Source organism: Eptatretus burgeri, chromosome 1 (assembly GCF_056783735.1).
Source record: "Eptatretus burgeri isolate ZD-2024b chromosome 1, Ebu_testis_v1, whole genome shotgun sequence".
Taxonomy (NCBI): Eukaryota; Metazoa; Chordata; class Myxini; order Myxiniformes; family Myxinidae; genus Eptatretus; species Eptatretus burgeri.
In genome coordinates this window covers 130,937,628-130,960,641 of record NC_140961.1, presented here as the reverse complement: position 1 = coordinate 130,960,641, position 23,014 = coordinate 130,937,628, and the positions used below count along the sequence as shown (strand labels likewise).

At 46.9% G+C, this 23,014-nt stretch overlaps 1 protein-coding gene across 5 annotated transcripts in view; it reads right to left on the bottom strand.

The window, feature by feature from the left end:
• The window catches only part of DNAH10 (dynein axonemal heavy chain 10), a 494,970-nt gene extending 476,581 nt beyond the window's left edge, over nucleotides 1-18,389 (bottom strand). For all 5 annotated transcript variants that reach the window (XM_085898117.1, XM_085898134.1, XM_085898126.1 and 2 more), the window contains exon 1: nucleotides 18,269-18,389. In XM_085898117.1, coding sequence (XP_085754243.1) covers nucleotides 18,269-18,285 — 17 coding nt within the window. In that variant the 5' untranslated portion in view covers nucleotides 18,286-18,389. The remainder of the gene's footprint in view (nucleotides 1-18,268) is intronic.
• Between the last annotated feature and the right edge of the window lie 4,625 nt (nucleotides 18,390-23,014).

The following is a 23,014-nucleotide window of genomic DNA, read 5'->3' as shown; positions in this document are numbered from 1 at the left end:
TGTTCGTTTTCCATCCATCGTCCTTTTTTTCCAAATTCAGTGCCAATTCACCACTCTCACCCCTCCCTCTCAAAGCAACCGTCACACTCTTCCCCCTCCAAGCTTCCTTCTTACGTTTCACAAAAACTCCTCCATCACCTTTCTCCCTCAACTCTCCCCACTCACCCTTCTCCCTCCAATCACCCCTCACTCCCCCTTCTCAAAGTTTCCCCCCTCCACATCCTCAAACTACCTCCTTCCCTTCCTCTCTCTCCTCCATCTCTTCCAATCCTCAACTGCCATCTGCCCCCTCTCATATTACTCGCCACTATACCTCATCCCAGCACCACAGGTCCATTTCTCCTCCTCATCCGGCCCTCTCCACGAACTCTTCTGCAATCCCCCACACTCTTTCAACAACTCTCCTACCCTCCCCTTCCCCTCCCCTACTCTGCACCCAAAGCCTCCTCCCCTCCATCTTCCTTAACTGTGTGGACCTCAAACATCCAGGGCCTTCGCTCAAACCTGACAGATCTTTACATACAGGTTGCCACTGACAAACCAGACATAATCTGCCTAACAGAAACTTTCCTCCTTCAAGACATCTCTAACTCCCTAGTATCTCTCCCTAGTTACACCCTCCTCCGGTATGACAGACCTGAGCCTCATCCTGGTGGAGGAGTCTTCATCAAAGACTCTATTCCTCACTCTCCATGCACTGCCCTCACTCCCCCACACCCTAAGGAAAACCTCTAGCTACGGCTTCCCCTCTACTCCCACCTCATGGATATACACTGATGAGCCAAAACATTGACCACTGACAGGTGAAGTGAAAAACATTGATTATCTTGTTACAATGACAACTGTCAAGGGGTGGGATATATTGTTGCGGGGCCAGGACGTCGGCCGCGGACTGTCCGCTGGATGGAGCCGCAAGTCGGCTCGACCGATCGCCCGGAATTCAGATCGTCGCCCCGGATAAGTCCGGAGTCGACAGGTCCTTGTTTTGGACCAGGAAGGGTCAATATTTCCACCACATGGTACAGGGTTATTTGCCAAATTTTCAAAATACCTGGAGACCACGTGGCGATCTACCGAGTCTTCACACCCTCGACGGAACTGGTACGGAACGAGCGCGCAAGCGGCTCGTTCCATGTGCGATTCCGAGCGGTTTAATCGCTGAGAACCGTTGGTCCCGATTGTCCCGTTACAACGGCGATGGCAGTAGCCCTGCCAATTGTCCCCAGCACGCGACACGCTCCGTCAATGAAAGAAGGGACACGAACGAACTGAAACATTTAACAATCGGGGTTTATTTATACAATAATGGGGAACTGGGGAACACAGAAGAGCAGATTTAAACCGAATAAAGCAAGGCAATGCAAATATATACAGCACAAAGCACTTATACAATTTTACTACTGAAAGACGGGGCCCACACACAGACAGAAGTGGACCCCAATGGTCTTTATTTGGATCTCCAGCCCGGAGGATAGACGGGCTGCAGATCAGTGGGAGCTGGTAGCTACCTGACAGACAGGTTGCAGATCAGTGGTAGCTACCTGGCTGCGAGCGCGCGGCTGGGCGTCCCCTTCTTCCCGGGGCTCCGGTCACCAGAGGACGGACCAGCGCAGCTGAACCCAACTGAGGTGAATCGAGGTTGTCACCCACGCTCGCGATCATTCAGAGGAGGAGGAGGCGGTGGATGAGGACGAGAACCAGGGCTGACGGCGACGAGGGCGGTGAAGAAATATCTCTCGGTTTTGGTTCAGCCGTCTGCGCTTTTATCTCGTTCCCCCGCAGAAAGGGGGGGGGCTCCACCCTCCCCGCTTCTCCACACCGGACAGCCTCCTGCGCAGACTCCCTCGTCGCCCTGTCACTGGCTAGTTTTGGCGAGCAAAAATCCTCGCCATCCCTCTCACTGGCCAAAAGGGGCAGCAAACCCCTCGATTGTCCAGGTGGCGTGGTGACATCACTTGGACCGCCCTTCACAGAGTCGGGGAAGTTCGATTGGCCGAGCGACGGTCACCCCACCCATTGCACGCCGATTGGTCGAGGGCCGCCGCATGGCTCCTCCCCAAACTCCGCCTTCTTCCAAAGGACCGCCCTTCCAACAGGAAGCTGAGCAACATGTTTCTGCAGGGGCTCTGCCCACCTCTGACGTGGTCAGAGTGAGGTGAAGGAAGCGAAGTGAAGGTGAGGGTGATGCGGTGTCGTCGGCGTTTATGTCGGTGGTGTAAAAATAAACGAAAAGAAAACCTATTAAAATAACTCCACAGCGCAGGAACATTTAATTACTAGACCCATTAGACTAGGGATGGGACCCTAACTGGCAACATGTACTTACCGATATAACTGATCTGAAGGACCTGTATGATGTGTGCTCATGGCTTCCAGATTCGTAACACTACCCCCTCCCCATTTTACAGACTCGTCCCGAGTCGTCAAATTTTTGTGTGACCAGCATGTGTAAGTTTTCACCTAGTAAATTTTACCTTCAGATCTCTGAGTGCGACATTTTCTTTTCTTTTCTTTTTTTTTCAAATACGTGTCCCAAAAATAAATAACCTACTGCGCTGCGTAACTAACTAAACAAACTCAAACAGGCTCATACGGACGACTTAACTATATTGCCAGTGCTAAGACAAACATGCAGGTGGGGTTCAACTTATTTACAATTTTTACTTAACTTATCTATTATTTTACACTAACCATGGCCCAAGACCTGGCATCTGTGGGAAAGAAGGCATAGCAATGTCAACAGTTATGTGAGGGTGAGTGCTCCACAGCTGAAGGTCAGACGTCTTCAGGGCCTGTTCAAAAGATCCCTTTTTTTGGTATGTTTCACTGAACCTTCTTTTTTTTCAATTTCCAGCTGCTGGAGGCAACTCACCCTAACCCGGCATGCCAATATGCCATCCCACAGGCCATTTGAAGGGGGTAGCCAGGCTGCCCAAATGCAGTCTCTGGCTCCCTTGTGCAGGAACAGGAAGGCAGCCGGCTGCCCAATGTAGTCCTTGGCTCCTCCCTGAAATGAACTGGATGGAAGATGAAAAAACACAAATACGGTGCACGGGATGCTCAATGCAGTCCCCATGGTGTGGCTGCCTGCAGGGCAGTCTTTGCAAAACACAATGAAAGACGATCCTGGCACACACGGTGATGGATGATGAACACAGGGGCAAATGCACAATAGGGTAGTATGCATGGGGTAACGTCAGAGGCAGGCAAACAAGGCATGGCAAGGCAAGGCCATTCAGAAAACAACAGGCCAGCAGGTGAAGCTGGCCGGCCTTTGGTCTCGTTCCGTGTTGGTCTGGAGGGAGTGCGGTGGTGATGGCCGCTCCGAAAGCGGGCTCGGACCTACCCTACTGTCTCCCCCCAACCTATCGCCTTTGCCTGTCTCTGTCCATACCCACTCTCTAAATTTGTAACAAACCAAATTTAGCCCCTTTTTTTTTCTTTTTTTTCCTTTATAATTCCGTCTCCCTAACCCCCTTTATCGTCTTTGTCCAGCTTGCCTATCATATCAACCAAGCCTACTCCCAAACCCTATGTTCCCTGTCTGGACGGGAATAGGGAGAGACTAGTGTCCTGTCTTGAGGCCCAACAAAGCCTCAGAATGGCATCCTCATATTTCAGCAATCTTTCCACAGTGAGTCCAGCGGCCTACCGAGAGCGAAGGGATGGATGGTGCGAAGGGGTACTTCTCCTAACTAACCTAGCCTTTATTAACTTTAAACTACCCCGGGGCTTTCCAAAACGCCTGTCAATTTAAACTATCGGTTCTAAAAACCATGATTCCTGTCACCTGTGTTGGTGTCCATTATAAATTTGGGCCTAGCCCTCCAAATATTCACTCGTGCCCTCGCACAATGTCGTGGCTGGGCAGCGTGGCTCAACTGGCATGAAATTCCCCTCTGCCGAACTCTAACCACCCCCGGGCCCGTAGGCTGTTTCCGAGCCTACCAGCTCCCTATGAACGTGGGGGGTTGCCCTTCCCATCATTGCCCCCCTCCGATGCCCACGTGGCATTCTGGCACTCCGGGTCCCTTTCCAAGAGTCGCCCGTGCCCACTACACTATCCCGGTCCCGTGGACCCTTGGCCCACTCTGGCCGACTAGTCCGGTGCCCGGGGTGCCCTCTAAACGATACTCACCTTTCGACAGCCACGCTCCCAGCCGGTCCATGAACTCCTGCACCCCTCCAAACAGGTTTCGTGCCTTCTCTCGACACCAACAACAAAACGACCTCCTTTTTGTAAATGTAACTACCCACTAATTAACATTAAACTGACCCCGGGGTCCCTTGGGTGGGAATCACTCATCCCCCCAATCATTCATCGCACCATGCATAACACATTCGCTCCATTCACTCTTGGGCCCGCTGTCCCACACTCATTTATCACACATTTCAATTTTTTTATTTTTTTTTTCTTAACTCCAATTCATACCAACACTCCATACTGCCATTCCACAAACTAGATTCCCCTAACTAACGCGTGCTCCCTCGTAATCCCTTATTCTCATGCACGTTCCTTTTACTCTGCGTAGCTCAGCTACGTCCTCACTACCATTCCATGTCTGTCCACATCTTCCAGAAACCATTTTCCATCCTAAATCTATCCTAAAATCATTCTAACTAACCCATTCCGCGGGCTCCATGAGGAACAACACATGTCCCCATGAAGCCGGTCTATCTAAACTAACCCATCCCGCTAACTAGAGCTTCCTTTGCCCCAATTTTGCGAGCTCTGTACTTGGAGCGAAGCTTTATTTTTTTTTCTCTCTCTCTGCAGCGCCTTGGTGGCGGTTTACAGCACGCCCGTTCGTCCTTATAGGCGATGCCAACGTCCCCTCAGAAGGCCAATCCGTGCGGCCATGACGACACTCTGCACACTCCAAACAGCGCTCGCTCGCGGGGAATTCCCCACGCGGGACGACGTGCGCCATTTCCCCGGCCTTCGTGCCGCAAGATTCCTGGTGACGTCACCCGCCTGCAGCCGGCGCGCGCATTTCGTCCCGGGAACCCGCTCCGCGAACAGAACACGCGGTATGCAGCACATGATGCCCCCGACACGTACCCGCGCGCACATGGGAACCCCCGTGTTCCGAATTCACCTTACATTTTAACCGTCCGCGCGACGGTCTCCCGAATCGCGGGACGTTCCCGCGCCGAGATCCCTACACGAAGGCGCGCGCGCGAGGGCCGTTCGCTTAAAGCCGAACGGGCCCTGTTCGCGACATCCCGTGAAACCGGCGCGGTTGCCGAAATAACCCTACAAGGCCTCTTCGGCTCGCCATTCGCGTCCCCCGTCTGGACACGTCCGCGTTTCACGCACGCATGCTATTTTACTCACACCATACTTACCTGTACCACTCCCACTCTTTACCACACACACCTGGAAAATCGCGCTGGGGATTCGCGCTAACACAAGGGGTCCCGGGGTCTCTATACCCCCAAAGCTGCGCGTGTACCCGTTCACAGCACTCATCCGCTCCAACTCATTCGGCACAACCGGACCCACCTCGTCGCGATCTGCTTCAAGAGAGCATATTTCCTCCCTTCGTTCCTGAAGGAGGCTATCCTGCTGCTTGCACTGGGTCACAATACACCACGAATTCTGTTTTTACATCCCTCACCTTCCCCTCCATTTGTGGCAGCCCGTCTTTGACTTTTTCCAGTTCGTCCCTAACCTGTCCTATTTCCCCTTGTGTTTCTCCGAATTCCCCTTTTGCCAATTTAAATCCTTCTTCTGTCTCGTTTATATGTTTGTCCAGTCCTTCTCCCATTTCCTGCGTCTCTGTTTCTACCTTCCGTCCCATCTCCCCAACTATTTCCATCATCTCCTCATGTCTCGCTCTGCACCCCTCTTTTACGGCCTCCAATTCATACCTCGTTTCCTGCTGGCTTTGTCTTAGTCCTATTGCCGTCACGTTTCTTCCCATTTCTTTCTCTAATTGCCCTTATCCTTCTTTAATTTCCTTCACCCCCTGTCCGAGTTTGTCTAACTCCCGTCCAACCATCATTTTTTTTGTCACGTCCTCCTTACCCGCCTTCATTGCGGACCACACACCTTTTGCATTCCCTCTCAACTCAGTCACCTCTCCTCGTGCCGTGCCGATCTCATTCGCCATTTTGTCTTTCCCCTCGTCCAAGCTTGTCTGCAGGCCTAACCCCATGCACTGCATCTCCCCCGCAGTGTTCGCATATTTGTATCAATCTTGTCGTTCGTGACTTGTAAATCACCCCTGATGCTTTGCGCGCTTGCATCCATCTTGTTTTGCATATCGCATGCATTCGTTTTCATTTTGCTTCGCATATGGCGCGCATTTCCATCCATTCTTTGTCGGTTCATTTTCATTTCCCCCATCAATGCCTCAAACATCTCTCACGTCAAATAACCCCGTGGCAGTCGATTCGCCATTATCGGGCGCGGATCCGCCGGGGGTCGAGGGGGAAGTTTGACGGATGGAGGGGGGGTGTCATACACCGCCTCTGCGCCCCTTTCGGACTCTGAATCTGATTGCGGGCAAAGTTCCTGCATGGGGGTGTCCTACACAGTGGTTTCGTCCTGGGCCATGGGTTCATTTAAACTACTAGTACGTGCCCGTACGTGCGTGGCCATATGTGCAGAAAAAAATTCAAACTGCAAGCCAGAAACAACAGCCACACAGGCCGTTCCTTCGCTCTCACTTGCCCATACGTGCGTGGCCCGGAAGTTCGCATATCGCAGTTACGATTATTCGCAATTTCGTTTTAATGGCCAATTATTCAATTAGCGCCGACGTATTTTGCCTTTTCGCAATGTCATCGCAAGAAAAAACACAAAGAGAAGAGAAGAGAGAAAAAAGAAAAAAAACTTTCAAACGACACAGTCCGTTCCTTCGCTCTCGTAAATGACGACTGGATTGGGGGCATTGTGTTTATCTATAAATGCGCATAAGAAATCGAGAAATTATTAGAATACACGAAGTCATCATTTTCTGGAAGTCCGTACGTTGTAACACGCGGCTGAGGTTCTCTTCCCCATCGGCCACACCCACGCAGCAACGTGTCCTGTCATTGGTTGGTAAATAAATGGCCATAACTTGGGAAGCACTTGTCCGATTAATATCAAACCTTGAAAAGGCAAATACTCAGGTCCCCAGCAATACACCTGGCAAGTTTCAATTAGATCGGACCAGTGGTTGTCGAGAAACAGCGGTCACAGACACAGACACACACACACACACACACACACACACACACACACACACACACACACACACACACACACACACACACACACACACACACACACACACACACACACAGATTGCCTGAATTATAGATAGATTATCACTACCCACCTGGGTCAGCTCGTCATCGCCAGACATGTTGAGTGCTGGGAATAAATTTAACGCTCGCAATATGGAGAAACGGGGGGAGGGGGGGTTCGCTCCCTACACCCCTGATCCGAATCCGTAAATTTCGTGGAGACGGATGGGTTCAAATTCCGCTCCTGAACACCAATTGTTGTGGGATTCGAACCTGCAAATTTACGGAGGTGGATGGATTCACATCCCACTCCTGACACCAATTGTTACGGGGCCAGGACGTCGGCCGCAGTCCGTCCGCTGGATGGAGCCGCAAGTCGGCTCGACCGGTCGCCCGGAATTCAGATCGTCGCCCCGGATAAGTCCGGAGTCGACGGGTCCTCGTTTTGTACCGTGAAGGGTCAATATTTCCACCACATGGTACACGGTTATTTGCCAAATCTTCAAAATACCTAGACCACGTGGTGATCTACCGAGTCTTCACACCCTCGACGGAACTCATATGGAAATGAGCCGCTTAGTGTGCTCGTTCCGTGTGCAATTCTGAGCGGTTTAATTGCCGAGAACCGTCGGTCCCGATTGTCCCGTTACAACGGCCATGGCAGTGGCCCTGCCAATTGTCCGAAGCACGCGACACGCTCAGTCAATGAAAGAAGGGACGCGAACGAACTGAAACATTTAACAATCGGGGTTTATTTTTACAATAATGGGGAACTGGGGAACACAGAAGAGCAGATTTAAACCGAATAAAGCAAGGAAATGCAAATATATACAGCATAAAGCACTTATACAATTTTACTACTTAAAGACGGGGCCGACACACAGACACACACACCAACAGACAGAAGTGGACCCCAATGGTCTTTATTTGGATTTCCAGCCCGGAGGACAGATGGGCGGCAGATCAGTGTTAGCTACCTGGCCGCGAGCGCGCGGCTGGGCATCTCCTTCTTCCTGGAGCTCCGGTCACCGTAGGACGGACCAGCGCAGCTGAACCCAACTGAGGTGAATCGAGGTCGTCGCCCACGCTCACGATCATTCGGAGGAGGAGGAGACGGTGGATGAGGACGAGGACCAGGGCTGACGGCGACGAGGGCGGTGAAGAAATATCTCTCGGTTTTGGTTCAGCCGTCTGCGCTTTTATCTCGTTCCCCCGCAGAAAGGGGGGGGGCTCCACCCTCCCCGCTTCTCCACACCAGACGGCCTTCTGCGCAGACTCTCTCGTCGCCCTGTCACTGGCTAGTTTTGGCGCGCAAAAATCCTCGCCATCCCTCTCACTGGCCAAAAGGGGCAGCAAACCCCTCGATTGTCCAGGTGGCGTGGTGACATCACTTGACCGCCCTTCACAGAGTCGGGGGAGTCCGAATGGCCAAGCGATGGTCACCCCATCCGTTGCATGCCGATTACTTGAGGGCCGCCGCGTGGCTCCTCCCCGAACTCTGCCTTCTTCCAAAGGACCGCTCTTCCAACAGGAAGCTGAGCAACATGTTTCTGCAGGGGCTCCGCCCACCCCTGACATTGGTCAGAGCGAGGTGAAGGAAGCGAAGTGAAGGTGAGGGTGATGCGGTGTCGTCGGCCTTTATGTCGGTGGTGTAAAAATAAACGAAAAGAAAACCTGACTATTAAAATAACTCCACAGTGCAGGAACATTTAATTACCCATTAGACTAGGGTCAGGACCCGAACTGGCAACATGTACTTACCGATATAACTGATCTGAAGGACCTGTATGTTGTGTGTTCATGGCTTCCAGATTCGCAACAATATTCGGCAGCAAGTGACAGTCAGTTCTTGAAGTTGATGTGTTGGATGCAGGAGAAATGGGCAGGAGTAAAGACCTGAGCAACTTTGACAAGGGCCAAATTGTTATGGCCAGACGATTGGGTCCGAGCATCTCTGAAACAGCAAGGCTTATTGGGTGCTCCCGGTCAGCAGTGGTGAGTACCTACCGACAGTGGTCCGAGGAGGGGCAAACCACAAACCGGCGACAGGGTGTTGGGCGCCCAAGGGTCATCAAAGCGCGAGGGCAACGAAGGCTATTCCGTCTGGTCCGAACCGATAGAAGGTCTACTGTGGCACAAGTCACAGAAAATATTCAAGGTGGTCATGGGAGGAATGCGTCACAATCCACAGTGCATCGCACCCCGCTGTGTATGGGGCTGCATAGCCGCAGACCGGTAAGAGTGCCCATGATGACCCCTGTCCACCGCTGAAAGCGCCTACAACAGGCACGCGAGCATCGGAACTGGACCTTGCAGCAATGGAAGAAGGTCGCCTGGTCTGATGAGTCCCATTTTCTTTTAGATCACGTGGATGGCTGTGTACATGTGCGCCGTTTACCTGGGGAAGCGATGGCACCAGGATGCACTGTGGGAAGACGACAAGCCGGTGGAGGGAGTGTGATGCTGCTGGGCAATGTTCTGCTGGGAAACCCTGGGTCCGGCCATTCATGTGGACCTAAATTTGATATGTGTGATCTACCTAAACATCGTTGCAGACCAGGTACACCCCTTCATGGCAATGGTATTCCCTGATGGCAGTGGCCTCTTTCAGCAGGATAATGCACCCTGCCACACTGCACAGATTGTTCGGGAATGGTTTGAGGAACATGTCGAAGTGTTCACGGTGTTGCCCTGGCCTCCAAATTCTCCAGATCTCAATCCGATTGAGCATCTGTGGGATGTGCTGGACCGACAAGTCCGATCCATGGAGGCTCCACCTCACAACTTACAGGAGTTGAAGGACATGCCGCTCATGTTTTGGTGCCAGATACCACAGGACACCTTCACGGGTCTTGTAAAGTCCATGCCTCGGCGGGTCCGCGCTATTTTGGCGGCACATGGAGGACCAACAGCATATTCAGCAGGTGCTCATAATGTTTTGGCTCATCGGTGTATGTGTGTTGTACTGGCCACCAAACAGGGATGATTCCATTTACACCTCACTATCCAAAAACATGGACCAACTTCTATCCTCTCATTCAAACTCTCTCTTCCTCATATGTGGTGACTTCAATTGTCATCATACCAGTTGGCTGGATGTGGGTACCTCTTTCACCTGTGATGGCACTTCAGCAAAAGACTTCTGTGAGTCATTGGGACTGACTCAATTGGTCAACTTCTCAACTCGGATCTCAACCAACAGCATTCCATCTATTCTGGATCTGATTTTGACAAATTTCCCTGAAAATATCTGCTGTTCTTCCTCTGCTCCAATCGGTTCATCTGACCACGTGCTTGTCAAAGTAGACATCTCTCTGGCTGTTATAAGAGAACCACCTCAGTGCCGTCGAGTCTGGCATTTCACTCAGGCTGACTGGCAGGGTCTTCAAGCAGCCATCAAACTTCTCGACTGGTCTCCCATCGCTACTTTCTCCAATATCAACTCGTCCTTGAATTTCTTTCAAAGAAACTTGCTCTCTCATGCACAGATTTATCCCATCTCGTCTTCAGTTGTCCTACCGTTCCTCCCACCCATGGTTCACTGAAGCTTGTGGCGAGGCATTTTTCCTGAAAAAAACTTGCCTTTGCCTCATGGAAAGCAAATCCAACTGAGGGTAATCTCAGTTCCTTCCCTAAACCTCAGAACAAGTGTGTGTCTACCCTCAAGAGAGCCAGAAAACAACATCTTTCTAATCTCAAGTCTGAACTCTCAAACCTCTCTCCCTCCTCCAAATTCTGGTGGCGTCTCATCAAATCTGTTTCTGGTGTATGGCCCCCTCCATCCCTCCCTTACCCCAAATGGCCGCACAGCTGACACCGCACGAGAAAAGGCCGAATGCCTAAACCGAATGCCGTGTTCACATTTAAAATCTTGTTTTCGAAACGCATAGCTTTCTGTACCCACCTTACCCAGTTGTCCATGGACTCTGTGTCCTTTTCTTCTGAAAAAGTGGAGAGCTTGCTGTCAAACCTAGACTCAGATTCTGAAACCGGTCCAGACAGCATCAGCCCACTTGTCCTAAAAACCTGCTCCTCTGCTCTTGCTCACCCTCTCACTATTATATTCACCCTCTCATTTGCTCAAGGTCATCTGCAATCTGCTTGGAAATCAGCAAACATTACCGCTCTGCATATAAAGCTGCAAAAACAGATCCCTGCAACTACTTCTCTGCAAGACCAATCAGCCTTCTCCCAATCATGAGAAATTTTATGGAATTCATCATTGCTTCAGACATTAAATCCTGCCTCTTCTCCCAATGGGTTGATTACCGATCACCAATTTGGTTTCAGACCAGATCACTCTACCCTGGATTTGCTGCTTCTGTTATCCCAACAATGGATAGAGGTGCTCAATGCCAGACATGAAATCAGAGCCATATCCCTAGACATATTGTTGTGGGGCCGGGTGTCGGCGGCGAGCACGACCGCTAGATGGAGCAGTAGAGTCGGCTCCACCGAACACCCGGAATCTAGATCGTGCTTCTCGGAGAACTCTGAAAGGCACGGGTCCCTTACAGGACCGTGAATCGCCAATAATTCAACCGCGTGGGATAGGGTTAATTGCCAAACTTCAATATGCCCAAATATCCACGTGGCAAAGCTACTGGGGAATTTACGCCCTTGCCGGAGCTCAAGCAGAACGAGCCGTTACCGTGCTCGAATCGTGCATAACCCGAGCGGATGGTTACCGAAGTCTGTCGGTCCAAATGCACAATTACGGCAGCAACGGCCTTCCTAATCCCCAATACACACCGTGGCAAACCAATGAAAGAAGCACAGAAACGAGTTGGTACATTCAACAAGAGGGGTATTTATTTTACAATATTCGAGGAGGGGAAGCACACAAGAGCAGAGTTATCATGACTATAAGAAATTAAATGTACATTGAGCAAAGAAAGCACTTACACAGTTGTTACTTAAAGACGGGGCCCAAGGACACACACACGCACACACAAATGCCCAGAAACACATGGACCTGTCCACCTCGAGTGGTTCTCGACGATCTTGGGGTAACGGGACTCGAACCCGCAACAGAGGCTGCTCCAAGCTCCAGGTATGGAGGGTAGCGTCGGGTGTTGGCACGCTCCTCCAGCTCGCAGGCAGGCGACACGAGATGTTCTCCCGAGCTGAGATGGTCGACCGCCCGCAGCAATGCGTCAGATGAGACGCCTCGGATCTGCACGATGCAGTCAGCCACAGACCAAGACAGAGACGAGCACTCCAGCAGACTCGATACCCATTGGGCAGAAAACGACGCATACCCTTATTTGGCACGCAGCTGAAGCGAAACACTTTGTGACCATATACGGTGCGAAATCCACACCGAAATGCATACCGCCTGAGGCATGGAATTCCAGACACGCCCGCATGCTGGCGAGTGCGCGAAGAATGCCGAGAGCAGAGTATTGTTGTTGTCGGTGATGTAAAAAAATCTTGTCTATAAAATAATCCAAAGCACACGTACACTTCATTCCAATTAAACTAGGGATGGGACCCCAACTAGAAACACACACTTACCGATATAACTGAGCTATAAGGACTCTGGCTGTTGTGTGCAGTAAGCTTCCAAATTCGTAACAATATCGCGTGCTTTTGACACGGTCTGGCACCCTGCCCGGCTCACCAAACTCTGTTTGCCTTGGTATCCAAGACCATCTCCACTCATGGCTTGCAGACCTCTTCTCCTGTCACAGCCAACGTGTGGCTCTAAATGGAGTTCTCTCATCCCCTCTTCCTGTCCAGGCTGGAGTTCCTCAATGCAGCATTCTGGGCCTTGTTCTTTTTCTTGTTTTCATCAATGATCTCTCCGACTCCCCAGAAAATCCTCTTTATCTCTTTGCTGATGACTCTACCCTCTACCGTACCATCTGTCATCCCTCAGACTGGCAAGCAGCAGCTCCTTCGCTCTCTGCAGATCGGGATAAAATCACAAACTGATCCAACACGTGGAACATGTCTTTCAATCCTGACAAATCTTACACTCTTAATATATCTCTCCGAAAGAACTGTCTGGAACTCCCCCCCTTCTACTTTCTCATCCATCCTCTTGAAGAAGTTCTTTAATTCAAGCTTCTGGGTATAACTATCTGCCATGATCTTTCCTGGGAAAGCCACATTTCCAACCTGGCTTCCAAAGCCAGTCGCCGACTGGGAATCCTCCGTCGTGCAAATACCTTCCTCGGCCCACCTGAGCTCTTGACCACATACAAAGCTTTCGTCTGCAGCCTGATGGAGTACTGCTCTCCCCTCTCGGGTGGTGCTCCTACCTCTCACCTTTCTCGGCTTCACGCTGTGGAAACCGAGGCATTTGGATCTTTGGTATCTCCCGTGGAGAGGCTGACTCTTTGGGCCTCTCACTCTCTCACCGCAGGCAGGTCGATGGTCTTTCTGTCTTCTACAATCTCCTCTCCGGTATCACCCCCCTGCTCTGTCTGTGATTTGTCCACCCCCCCCCCCCATATTTCCACAAGGCGCTCAAGGTCCGCCAGCAATCCCATCCTGGTAAAACTACCAAAATCACGAATCACTGCTCACCAAGTCACTCTTTTATTCTTCTTTTTCCCCGCCTTTTGTATAAACTCCCACACTCTCTTCAATCCCATTCTTCCCTCCAGGTCTTCAAAACAGCTGTTCACCACCACCTCTTATCTCCCCCCCATACAAAACCACAATCTTTTCTACCCCTGTTAATTCACCCCAAACCCACCTCCTTCAAATTCCCTGCCTTCCTTCCCGAAAGTTCCCTGTCGTGTAAGGTCCTGAAAGTCCCTGTGGTGTTCATCTTGTTTACCCCGTGATCTCTGCCTCATCCCTCTCCCTTCTGCAGATCTCCTCATGTCTCTGTTCCCTTCTGTTTTGTCCTTACCTCTCCTGCCCCTCTTGTATCCTGCCCCCCTTGTTGTGCATTGTGCGTTAGTTCTCATACGAGCCTCGACAATGTATACAAAAAAAAAGATGTCCGGAGTGTCAAGCAATGTCCAAATTGGACAAATTAACACTTTTTTTTAGCAATCGGAACTGTTGCTAAGGTCATTTTCACAGTGGAAACTCATTGTTAGTTATTGATAGTTGAACTCATTGTTGAACTCACTCTAACTCATTGTTAGTTGAAACTTACAGCATGTGATGCTAACACTCATTGAGGTTGATTCTCTGACATCCAATGCTAGTCTAGTCCCCTCATTGTGGTTGATTCTCTGGCATGTGAAGCTAGTCCACTTACTATGGTTGATTCCTCTCCATGTGATGCTGGTCCTCTCATTGTGGTTGATTCTCCAACATATGATGTGAGTCCAGTCTGCTTATTGTGGTTCATTCCTCTCCATGTAATTATCTCTCATTGTGTTTGATTCCTCTCCATGTGATGTTATTACACTCAATGTGGTTAATTCTCCTGCATGTGATGCTAGACTAGTCTCCTCATTGTGGTTGATTCTCTGACATGTGATGCTGGATGAGTCCCCTCATTGTGGTTGATTCTCTGACATGTGAGGTTAAACTAGTCCCCTTAATGTGGTTGATTCTTTGACATGTGACGCTGGACTAGTCTTCTCATTGTGGTTGATTCTCGGAGATGTAATGTGAATCCACTCACTACGGTTTATTCCTCTTCATGTGATGCTAGTCAACTCATTGTGGTTGACACTTGTTCTCTTCTCTTTTTACAGGACGTTATTCTGATCAACTATGGGACTAACAGCTCTCTTGTACTTTGCACTTAAAGAAAAGGTGAAACCAGACACCAGTTTTATCGAGCTCAGCACAATAAACTGGAATTTGCAAATGCAGTATGGTCATCAAATGGTTGAAACGGATAAAGATGACATTGAAAGGGTTCAAAGACCACTATAATTATTCATGAAATTGCACCCCAACCATATCTCCATATATATATATATATATATATATATATATATATATATATATATATATATATATATATATATATATATATATATATATATATATATATATATATATATATATATGTATATACTATATATATATATATATATATATATATATATATATATATACTATATATATATATACTATATATATATATACTATATATATATACTATATATATATATACTATATATATATATATATATATATATATATATATATATATATATATATATATATATATATATATATATATATATATATATATATATATATATATTGTTATGGTTGTGGAAATTCGCATTACACCATAAAGAGTCCTCAGGTGAGATGTATCGGTAAGTTCATGTGTAGTTAGCCCAAACCCGTAGTATAGAGGGAATATATGTAATCCATTCGGGCTGCGACGCTTCAGTTGGCCGTTTTTCTTTGGCTATTGTTAATTTGGTGCAAGAACAACAACGAACATCGCCACAACCAACATCTCAACGATCATGCCATTCACTACACGATGCCACCTTCCACAACTACGCTACCACATCTTCGCCACTCGCCATTCAACGATATCTCCATATATATATATATATATATATATATATATATATATATATATATATATATATATATATATATATATATATATATATATATATATATATATATATATATATCTCTCACACACACACACACACACACACACACACACACACACACACACACACACACACACACACACACACACACACACACACACACACACACACACCTCACTCTCCCTTTGCTTCAACAACGACCACAAATCTCAAAATTCGTACACCCAATTGGCTCTTAGCTTCTCACACACAACACGCGGTCACGGCTCGCAAACCGAGTGTTGGCTAGCAGTTATCAATTATCATTCACACTCAATAATCATTATTACTTCACAACAAAATCCCTCCCATTTCCTCATGACTTGCACACCCCATTTATAACCTCACAACAAAATCCCTCCCATTTCCTCATGACTCGCACACCCCATTTATTACCTCACAACAAAATCCCTCCCATTTCCTCATGACTCGCACACCCCATTTATTACCTCACAACAAAATTCCTCCCATTACCTCATGACTCGCACACCTGCATTCCCTGACTTCATTCCCTCATGACTCGCAGACCCTATTTAATTATAAAATGATAATTATTACCTCACAACAAAATCCATCACATTTACTCATGACTCCCACACCGTGTATTCCCTCACGACTCGCACACCGTGTATTCCCTCATGACTCGCACCCTTGTATTCCCTCATGACTCGCAGACCCTATTTAATTATAAAATGATAATTATTACCTCACAACAAAATCCATCCAAACATTCCCTCATGACTCGCACACCGTGTATTCCCTCATGACTCGCAGACCCTATTTAATTATAAAATGATAATTATTACCTCACAACAAAATCCATCACATTTACTCATGACTCGCACACCGTGTATTCCCTCATGACTCGCACACCGTGTATTCCCTCATGACTCGCACCCTTGTATTCCCTCATGACTCGCAGACCCTATTTAATTATAAAATGATAATTATTACCTCACAACAAAATCCATCCAAACATTCCCTCATGACTCGCACACCGTGTATTCCCTCATGACTCGCAGACCCTATTTAATTATAAAATGATAATTATTACCTCACAACAAAATCCATCACATTTACTCATGACTCCCACACCGTGTATTCCCTCACGATTCGCACACCGTGTATTCCCTCATGACTCGCACCCTTGTATTCCCTCATGACTCGCAGACCCTATTTAATTATAAAATGATAATTATTACCTCACAACAAAATCCATCCAAACATTCCCTCATGACTCGCACACCGTGTATTCCCTCATGACTCGCAGACCCTATTTAATTATAAAATGATAATTATTACCTCACAACAAAATCCATCCAAACATTCCCTCATGACTCGCACACCGTGTATTCCCTCATGACTCGCAGACCCTATTTAATTATAAAATGATAATTATTACCTCACAACAAAATCCATCACATTTACTCATGACTCCCACACCGTGTATTCCCTCACGACTCGCACACCGTGTATTCCCTCATGACTCGCACCCTTGTATTCCCTCATGGCTCGCAGACCCTATTTAATTATAAAATGATAATTATTACCTCACAACAAAATCCATCCAAACATTCCCTCATGACTCGCACACCGTGTATTCCCTCATGACTCGCAGACCCTATTTAATTATAAAATGATAATTATTACCTCACAACAAAATCCATCACATTTACTCATGACTCCCACACCGTGTATTCCCTCACGACTCGCACACCGTGTATTCCCTCATGACTCGCACCCTTGTATTCCCTCATGACTCGCAGACCCTATTGAATTATAAAATGATAATTATTACCTCACAACAAAATCCATCCAAACATTCCCTCATGACTCGCACACCGTGTATTCCCTCATGACTCGCAGACCCTATTTAATTATAAAATGATAATTATTACCTCACAACAAAATCCATCACATTTACTCATGACTCCCACACCGTGTATTCCCTCACGACTCGCACACCGTGTATTCCCTCATGACTCGCACCCTTGTATTCCCTCATGACTCGCAGACCCTATTTAATTATAAAATGATAATTATTACCTCACAACAAAATCCATCCAAACATTCCCTCATGACTCGCACACCGTGTATTCCCTCATGACTCGCAGACCCTATTTAATTATAAAATGATAATTATTACCTCACAACAAAATCCATCACATTTACTCATGACTCGCACACCGTGTATTCCCTCATGACTCGCACACCCTATTTAATTATAATATGATAATTATTACCTCACAACAAAATCCATCACATTTACTCATGACTCGCACACCGTGTATTCCCTCACGACTCGCACACCGTGTATTCCCTCATGACTCGCAGACCCTATTTAATTATATGATAATTATTACCTCAAAACAAAATCCATCCAAACATTCCATCATCACTCGCACACCGTGTATTCCCTCATGACTCGCACACCGTGTATTCCCTTATGACTCGCAGACCCTATTTAATTATAAAATTATAATTATTACCTCACAACAAAATCCATCACATTCCCTCCTTCTTCGTACACCTTGTAATCTCCACGACTCGCAAACCTTGTGCGAATTCCTCCAGGCTCACGACGTTCAAATCAAAGTAACTCACGTGACGTCACATCCGGCTGAAGAGGCACACTCATTGTCTTCACGCTGTTGCGTTACAGTAAAAGTATTACAAATGCAATTAATATGACCTTCCTTACAAGCAACTTCAATACGGAATGAGGCCATTCTGCCATAAAGCTTGTGCTATGATTGCCAACCTATGGTTGTTTGTAGGCGTTCTGTCGTACACCAACTTTCCTCAAGCGGATTCATCGAAGGCTTGTCCTCAGCTGCTGGCAAACTCCGACCACAATAACATTATTTTGCTTCAATCTTAAAAGCAGAAAGTGGAAAGGTTCGAATCGGTTACTTGGCAACGACGTGGTTGGGACACACACCACTGAGGAGCTGCGGGCATGCTTTGATTGTGCAGATAGGAGTGTATTCATTTCATGGATTCATCCGAGTCGGAAGATGAGAGGGTGATAGTTATCTCCGAGTACATCAAGTTCTGTGTTGATTGCCGTGTGTGTGTGTGTGTGTGTGTGTGTGTGTGTGTGTGTGTGTGTGTGTGTGTGTGTGTGTGTGTGACCATTTTCTCAGAGATGGCTGAACAGATCTTCATCAAGCTTTCAAAGGTTTATCAGTGAGCCCCCATTCTTTAACTTGGGTGTAGGGAGTGTTGTAGGCCCCCACAGAAAGTAGAAGAAAACCAAAATTTGATTTCTTAAAAATACCCACATGATTGGAACAGCACCAGGTAAGGCCAGGTACCCCTGCTAGTCTGTTATATACATTTTCAATAAGAGAGAAACGCCGAATTTTGTTCCCGTATTGCGACGTCAAATCAAATCGTATCCACCTGAAAATTGGCAGCTATTTAATTTACTATCGGGAAGGTGGCTAGATGTACTCTTCGTTATGAAGTAACTATTATCTATTGTGAATTTTGGGGGTGAAAATGGGCAGGACACACCCAATGCTCTTAAGAAGGAAGAAAAACCGTTACCACTTTCATTGAATAAGAAAGTAAAACCGCTTACCACGTTCATTGAAAATTGTGATTATCGACGGAAAAATGTTTCTTTTATCGATGGAATGAGCAATGAGGTTTCCTCGCATTCATTTAGGTGAGTAATTTTTTTTTATCCTTTCCTGACTTGCACTTCATAACCATCCCCTACACACCTTTATTTGCAGACAACAGAAGAAAAAAGCCAAAACTAAAAAGCCAAAACTAAAAAAAATATTGCTATTTAGTTTGCCTTCTTTTAAGCCTTATCCTTAAAGCCAGTAAGATACTATTCAACAGTGCAAAACATTTAAACAGTGAAACAAAGATGCAGATTTGCATAACATTAGAACAGTGCAAAAAAGATGCAGGTTAGGTTTGCTGTTGATTTGAACAGTCAACAGTGCAAAAAGACAGTGTTTTATTCAGTCGTTTTGCAGGTTTGCATTTGAAAAGTAGAATGAAAGATGCAGGTGGTTTGCTTACCAGCATACTTTTTTGATCCAATCACTCGGCCTGTAATCAACTTCAAATTGTCGAATTGACTCAAATTATACTACCATTCTCAAATTGTCAAGCTAAGATTTTTTTCTTATCTACTGACTCACAACTCAGTCATCAGTCACTACTGAGCAAAAATTGTACAGCTACCCACCCTGTTTGGAGGTGTCTTCCTGCTCCAAATAAAGTAAAATAAAAGTAAAGTTATTCACTCTCCTTTTTAGCTGACCATCAAGTGAGATTGTACCTGAAAACCAGTTTGTGAGCTTGCAAGATCTTACGACATTCCGGTAAGTCACTTTTATGTACTTAGAAGACCCACTGCAGCACTTTGCAATCCCACTGCAGCACTTGAAAATTCAACTGCAACACTGAGCAATTCAACTGCAACACTTGGTACTCCTGTTGCAGTACTTGGAATTCCCACTGCAGTATGTACTTGGAAATTCCACTGCAGCACTGGGAAATTCCACTGCAGCACTGGGAAATTCCACTGCAGCACTGGGAAATCCCACTGCAGCACTGGTAATTCTCCATCATTCAGGCCATAGATGTGCATGAAAAGGCCATGCACCAAAAATAATCTGGGGGGGGGGGGCTATATATTCCAAGAACTAAAATCCGTTGATTGAAACGCACATTATTAATCACTTTTATATGTTTGCAGGTGGTAACATGCCGAGAACACCGAAACGAAGAAGAATTTCCCAGCGATTACCAGAAGTCCGTGCACAAAGGAACGCAAGACGACAGCTGCAGTTGCCAGCGGTCCCACGAGCCTACACGAATGATGAAAATGTGTTCTTCCTTGAAACAGATATTGGAGAAATGGAAATAGCATGTAACTACTGTGAGGCAAAAAAAATCGCTGGCGAGCCACCAGGATTTTGCTGTGGAAGAGGAAAAATTCAATTGGATTTATTCCCAACGCCACCTCAATATCTGCTGTGACTGCCCATCGGAACAAATAATGATTCCGACCATTTCCTTCAGAACGTACGTCTTTAGAATAGCGCATTTCAAATGACGAGCTTTGGCTGCACGAGACGACAGATTCATGGAATGGATCCCAATTTTACTGTCCAAGGTCAAGTGTGTCACAAAATTGGAAGTCTCCATCTGCAAGACAATACGCCTTGACAGTTTCTGCAAATTTATTTCACTGACAGCAGACGAGCCAAAGATGAAGCACGTTTGGCCATTGGTACTGGTATGAAACCACATATCGTAATGAAGCTCACAGAGTTATTGCATGAGAACAACAACTACGTCAGAAACCTGAAAACGGCTGTTGAAAACATGAACCAAGATGGAAGAGTAGATCTTAGAGTTGTCATCCACGAAAACAAGCAGCCGTCCACACAACATCCTCGCCGTTACAACGCACCATCCGGTGATGAAGTAGGCATACTAATGCCGAACGAACCAACTGCGACCAGAGATATTGTGTTACACCAGCGTGATGGAGCATTACAGCATGTATCAGAATTACACCGTGTGTTTACGACACTCTGCAGTTCCCAATCCTGTTTCCTTATGGCACAGACGGATGGAGCGTATATTTGCAGTCAGCTGCTGCATGCAAAATAACGCAAATGCAGTTTTACGCATACCATATCATGTGTCGACAGACTAATAATTTGTTACTGTGCCGCAGACTGTTTCAGTAATTTTTAGTTGACATTTACTGTAAGATAGAAACAGAACGATTACATTTTCTCAGACGGGAACAGAAAGCTCCAAGAGCGGACAGCTACCAAAACTTCAGAGACGCTATATTTAATAATGACTGTGATCCGTGGAATGTGGGGCAAAGAATCGTGTTACCATCGACATTCACGGGCGGTCCGCACTATATGCACGAGCGCACCCAAGATGTCATTGCATACGTGCGGAAATATGGCAGACCAGATCTGTTCATAACATCTACTGCTAATCCGAAATGGTCAGAAATTACAGAAAATCTTCTACCGAAACAAACAGCATCAGACCGGCTAGATATCGTCTGTCGTGCTTTTCATTTGAAATTGAAGAAACTGATGGATCTGTTGAAGAATGGAGCTTTTGGTGACTTGCTGGCATAGCTGTATTCTATCGAATTCCAGAAAAGAGGGCTCCCTCATGTGCACATACTACTCTGGTTGTCTCCAGGAAGCAAAATCAGACCCGAAGATATTGATCAAGTCATATCTGTGGAAATACCATGTCCGGATTTGGAAATTCAACTGCACGAACTGGTGAAATGCAACATGATCCATGGACCATGCAGCCCTTTCAACAGAAACAGTCTATGTATGAAGGACAGATCCTTCTCAAAAATGTTCCCAAAGGATTTTATGGAAGTGACGGAACAAGGGCAAGATAGCTATCCCCAAGTACTGCAGGTGCACCCTAGAGGACGGAGGGAATGTAATCGCAATCACCAAGATTGTAAATGGACAGCGTATCGAGCACGTTATAGACAATCGGTGGGTTGTACCTCACAACCCTTCGCTTTTAAAACAAATGAAGTGCCACACGAACGTTGAAATTTGTACTTCAGTCAAAAGTGTGAAATATGTGCTGAAGTATGCAAACAAGGGAAGTGACCAAGCGATCTTCACTATTGAAGGTGGACAAAATAATGATGAAATATAACAATATTAAGAAGCCAAGTTCGTGGGTGCCATAGAAGCTGCTCACCGAATCTTGGGCTTCCCGATGCATGAACACTATCCACCAGTGATGCAGCTGGCTATCCACCTGGAGAATGGCCAGCGAGTGTACTTTGACAATTGCAATGCTGATGCCCGCGCCAGAGCGGGACCACCAAAGACAACTCTGACAGAATTCTTCACCATTTACCGTACGGATGAGTTCATGAAAACACTCACGTATCACGAAGTTCAAGAGTATTACACATGGGATTCTTGCAACAAAAAGTGGAATTGACGCAAGAGGGGAACTATCATATGCTGGTGTATTCAGAAGCCCTGCTATCGGTCGAGTTTACACGGTCAATCCAAAACAATCAGCGTGCTAATTTTTTACGCATGCTGCTTCACCAGGAACATGGTCTGACATCGTTCGAAGATCTCAGGAGTCATAAAGGTGTAATTCCACCAACTTCTCGAGAGGCATGTCTGGCGAAGGGACTTGCAGAGGTTGACAACCATCTACATAATGCTTTGCGAGAGGCA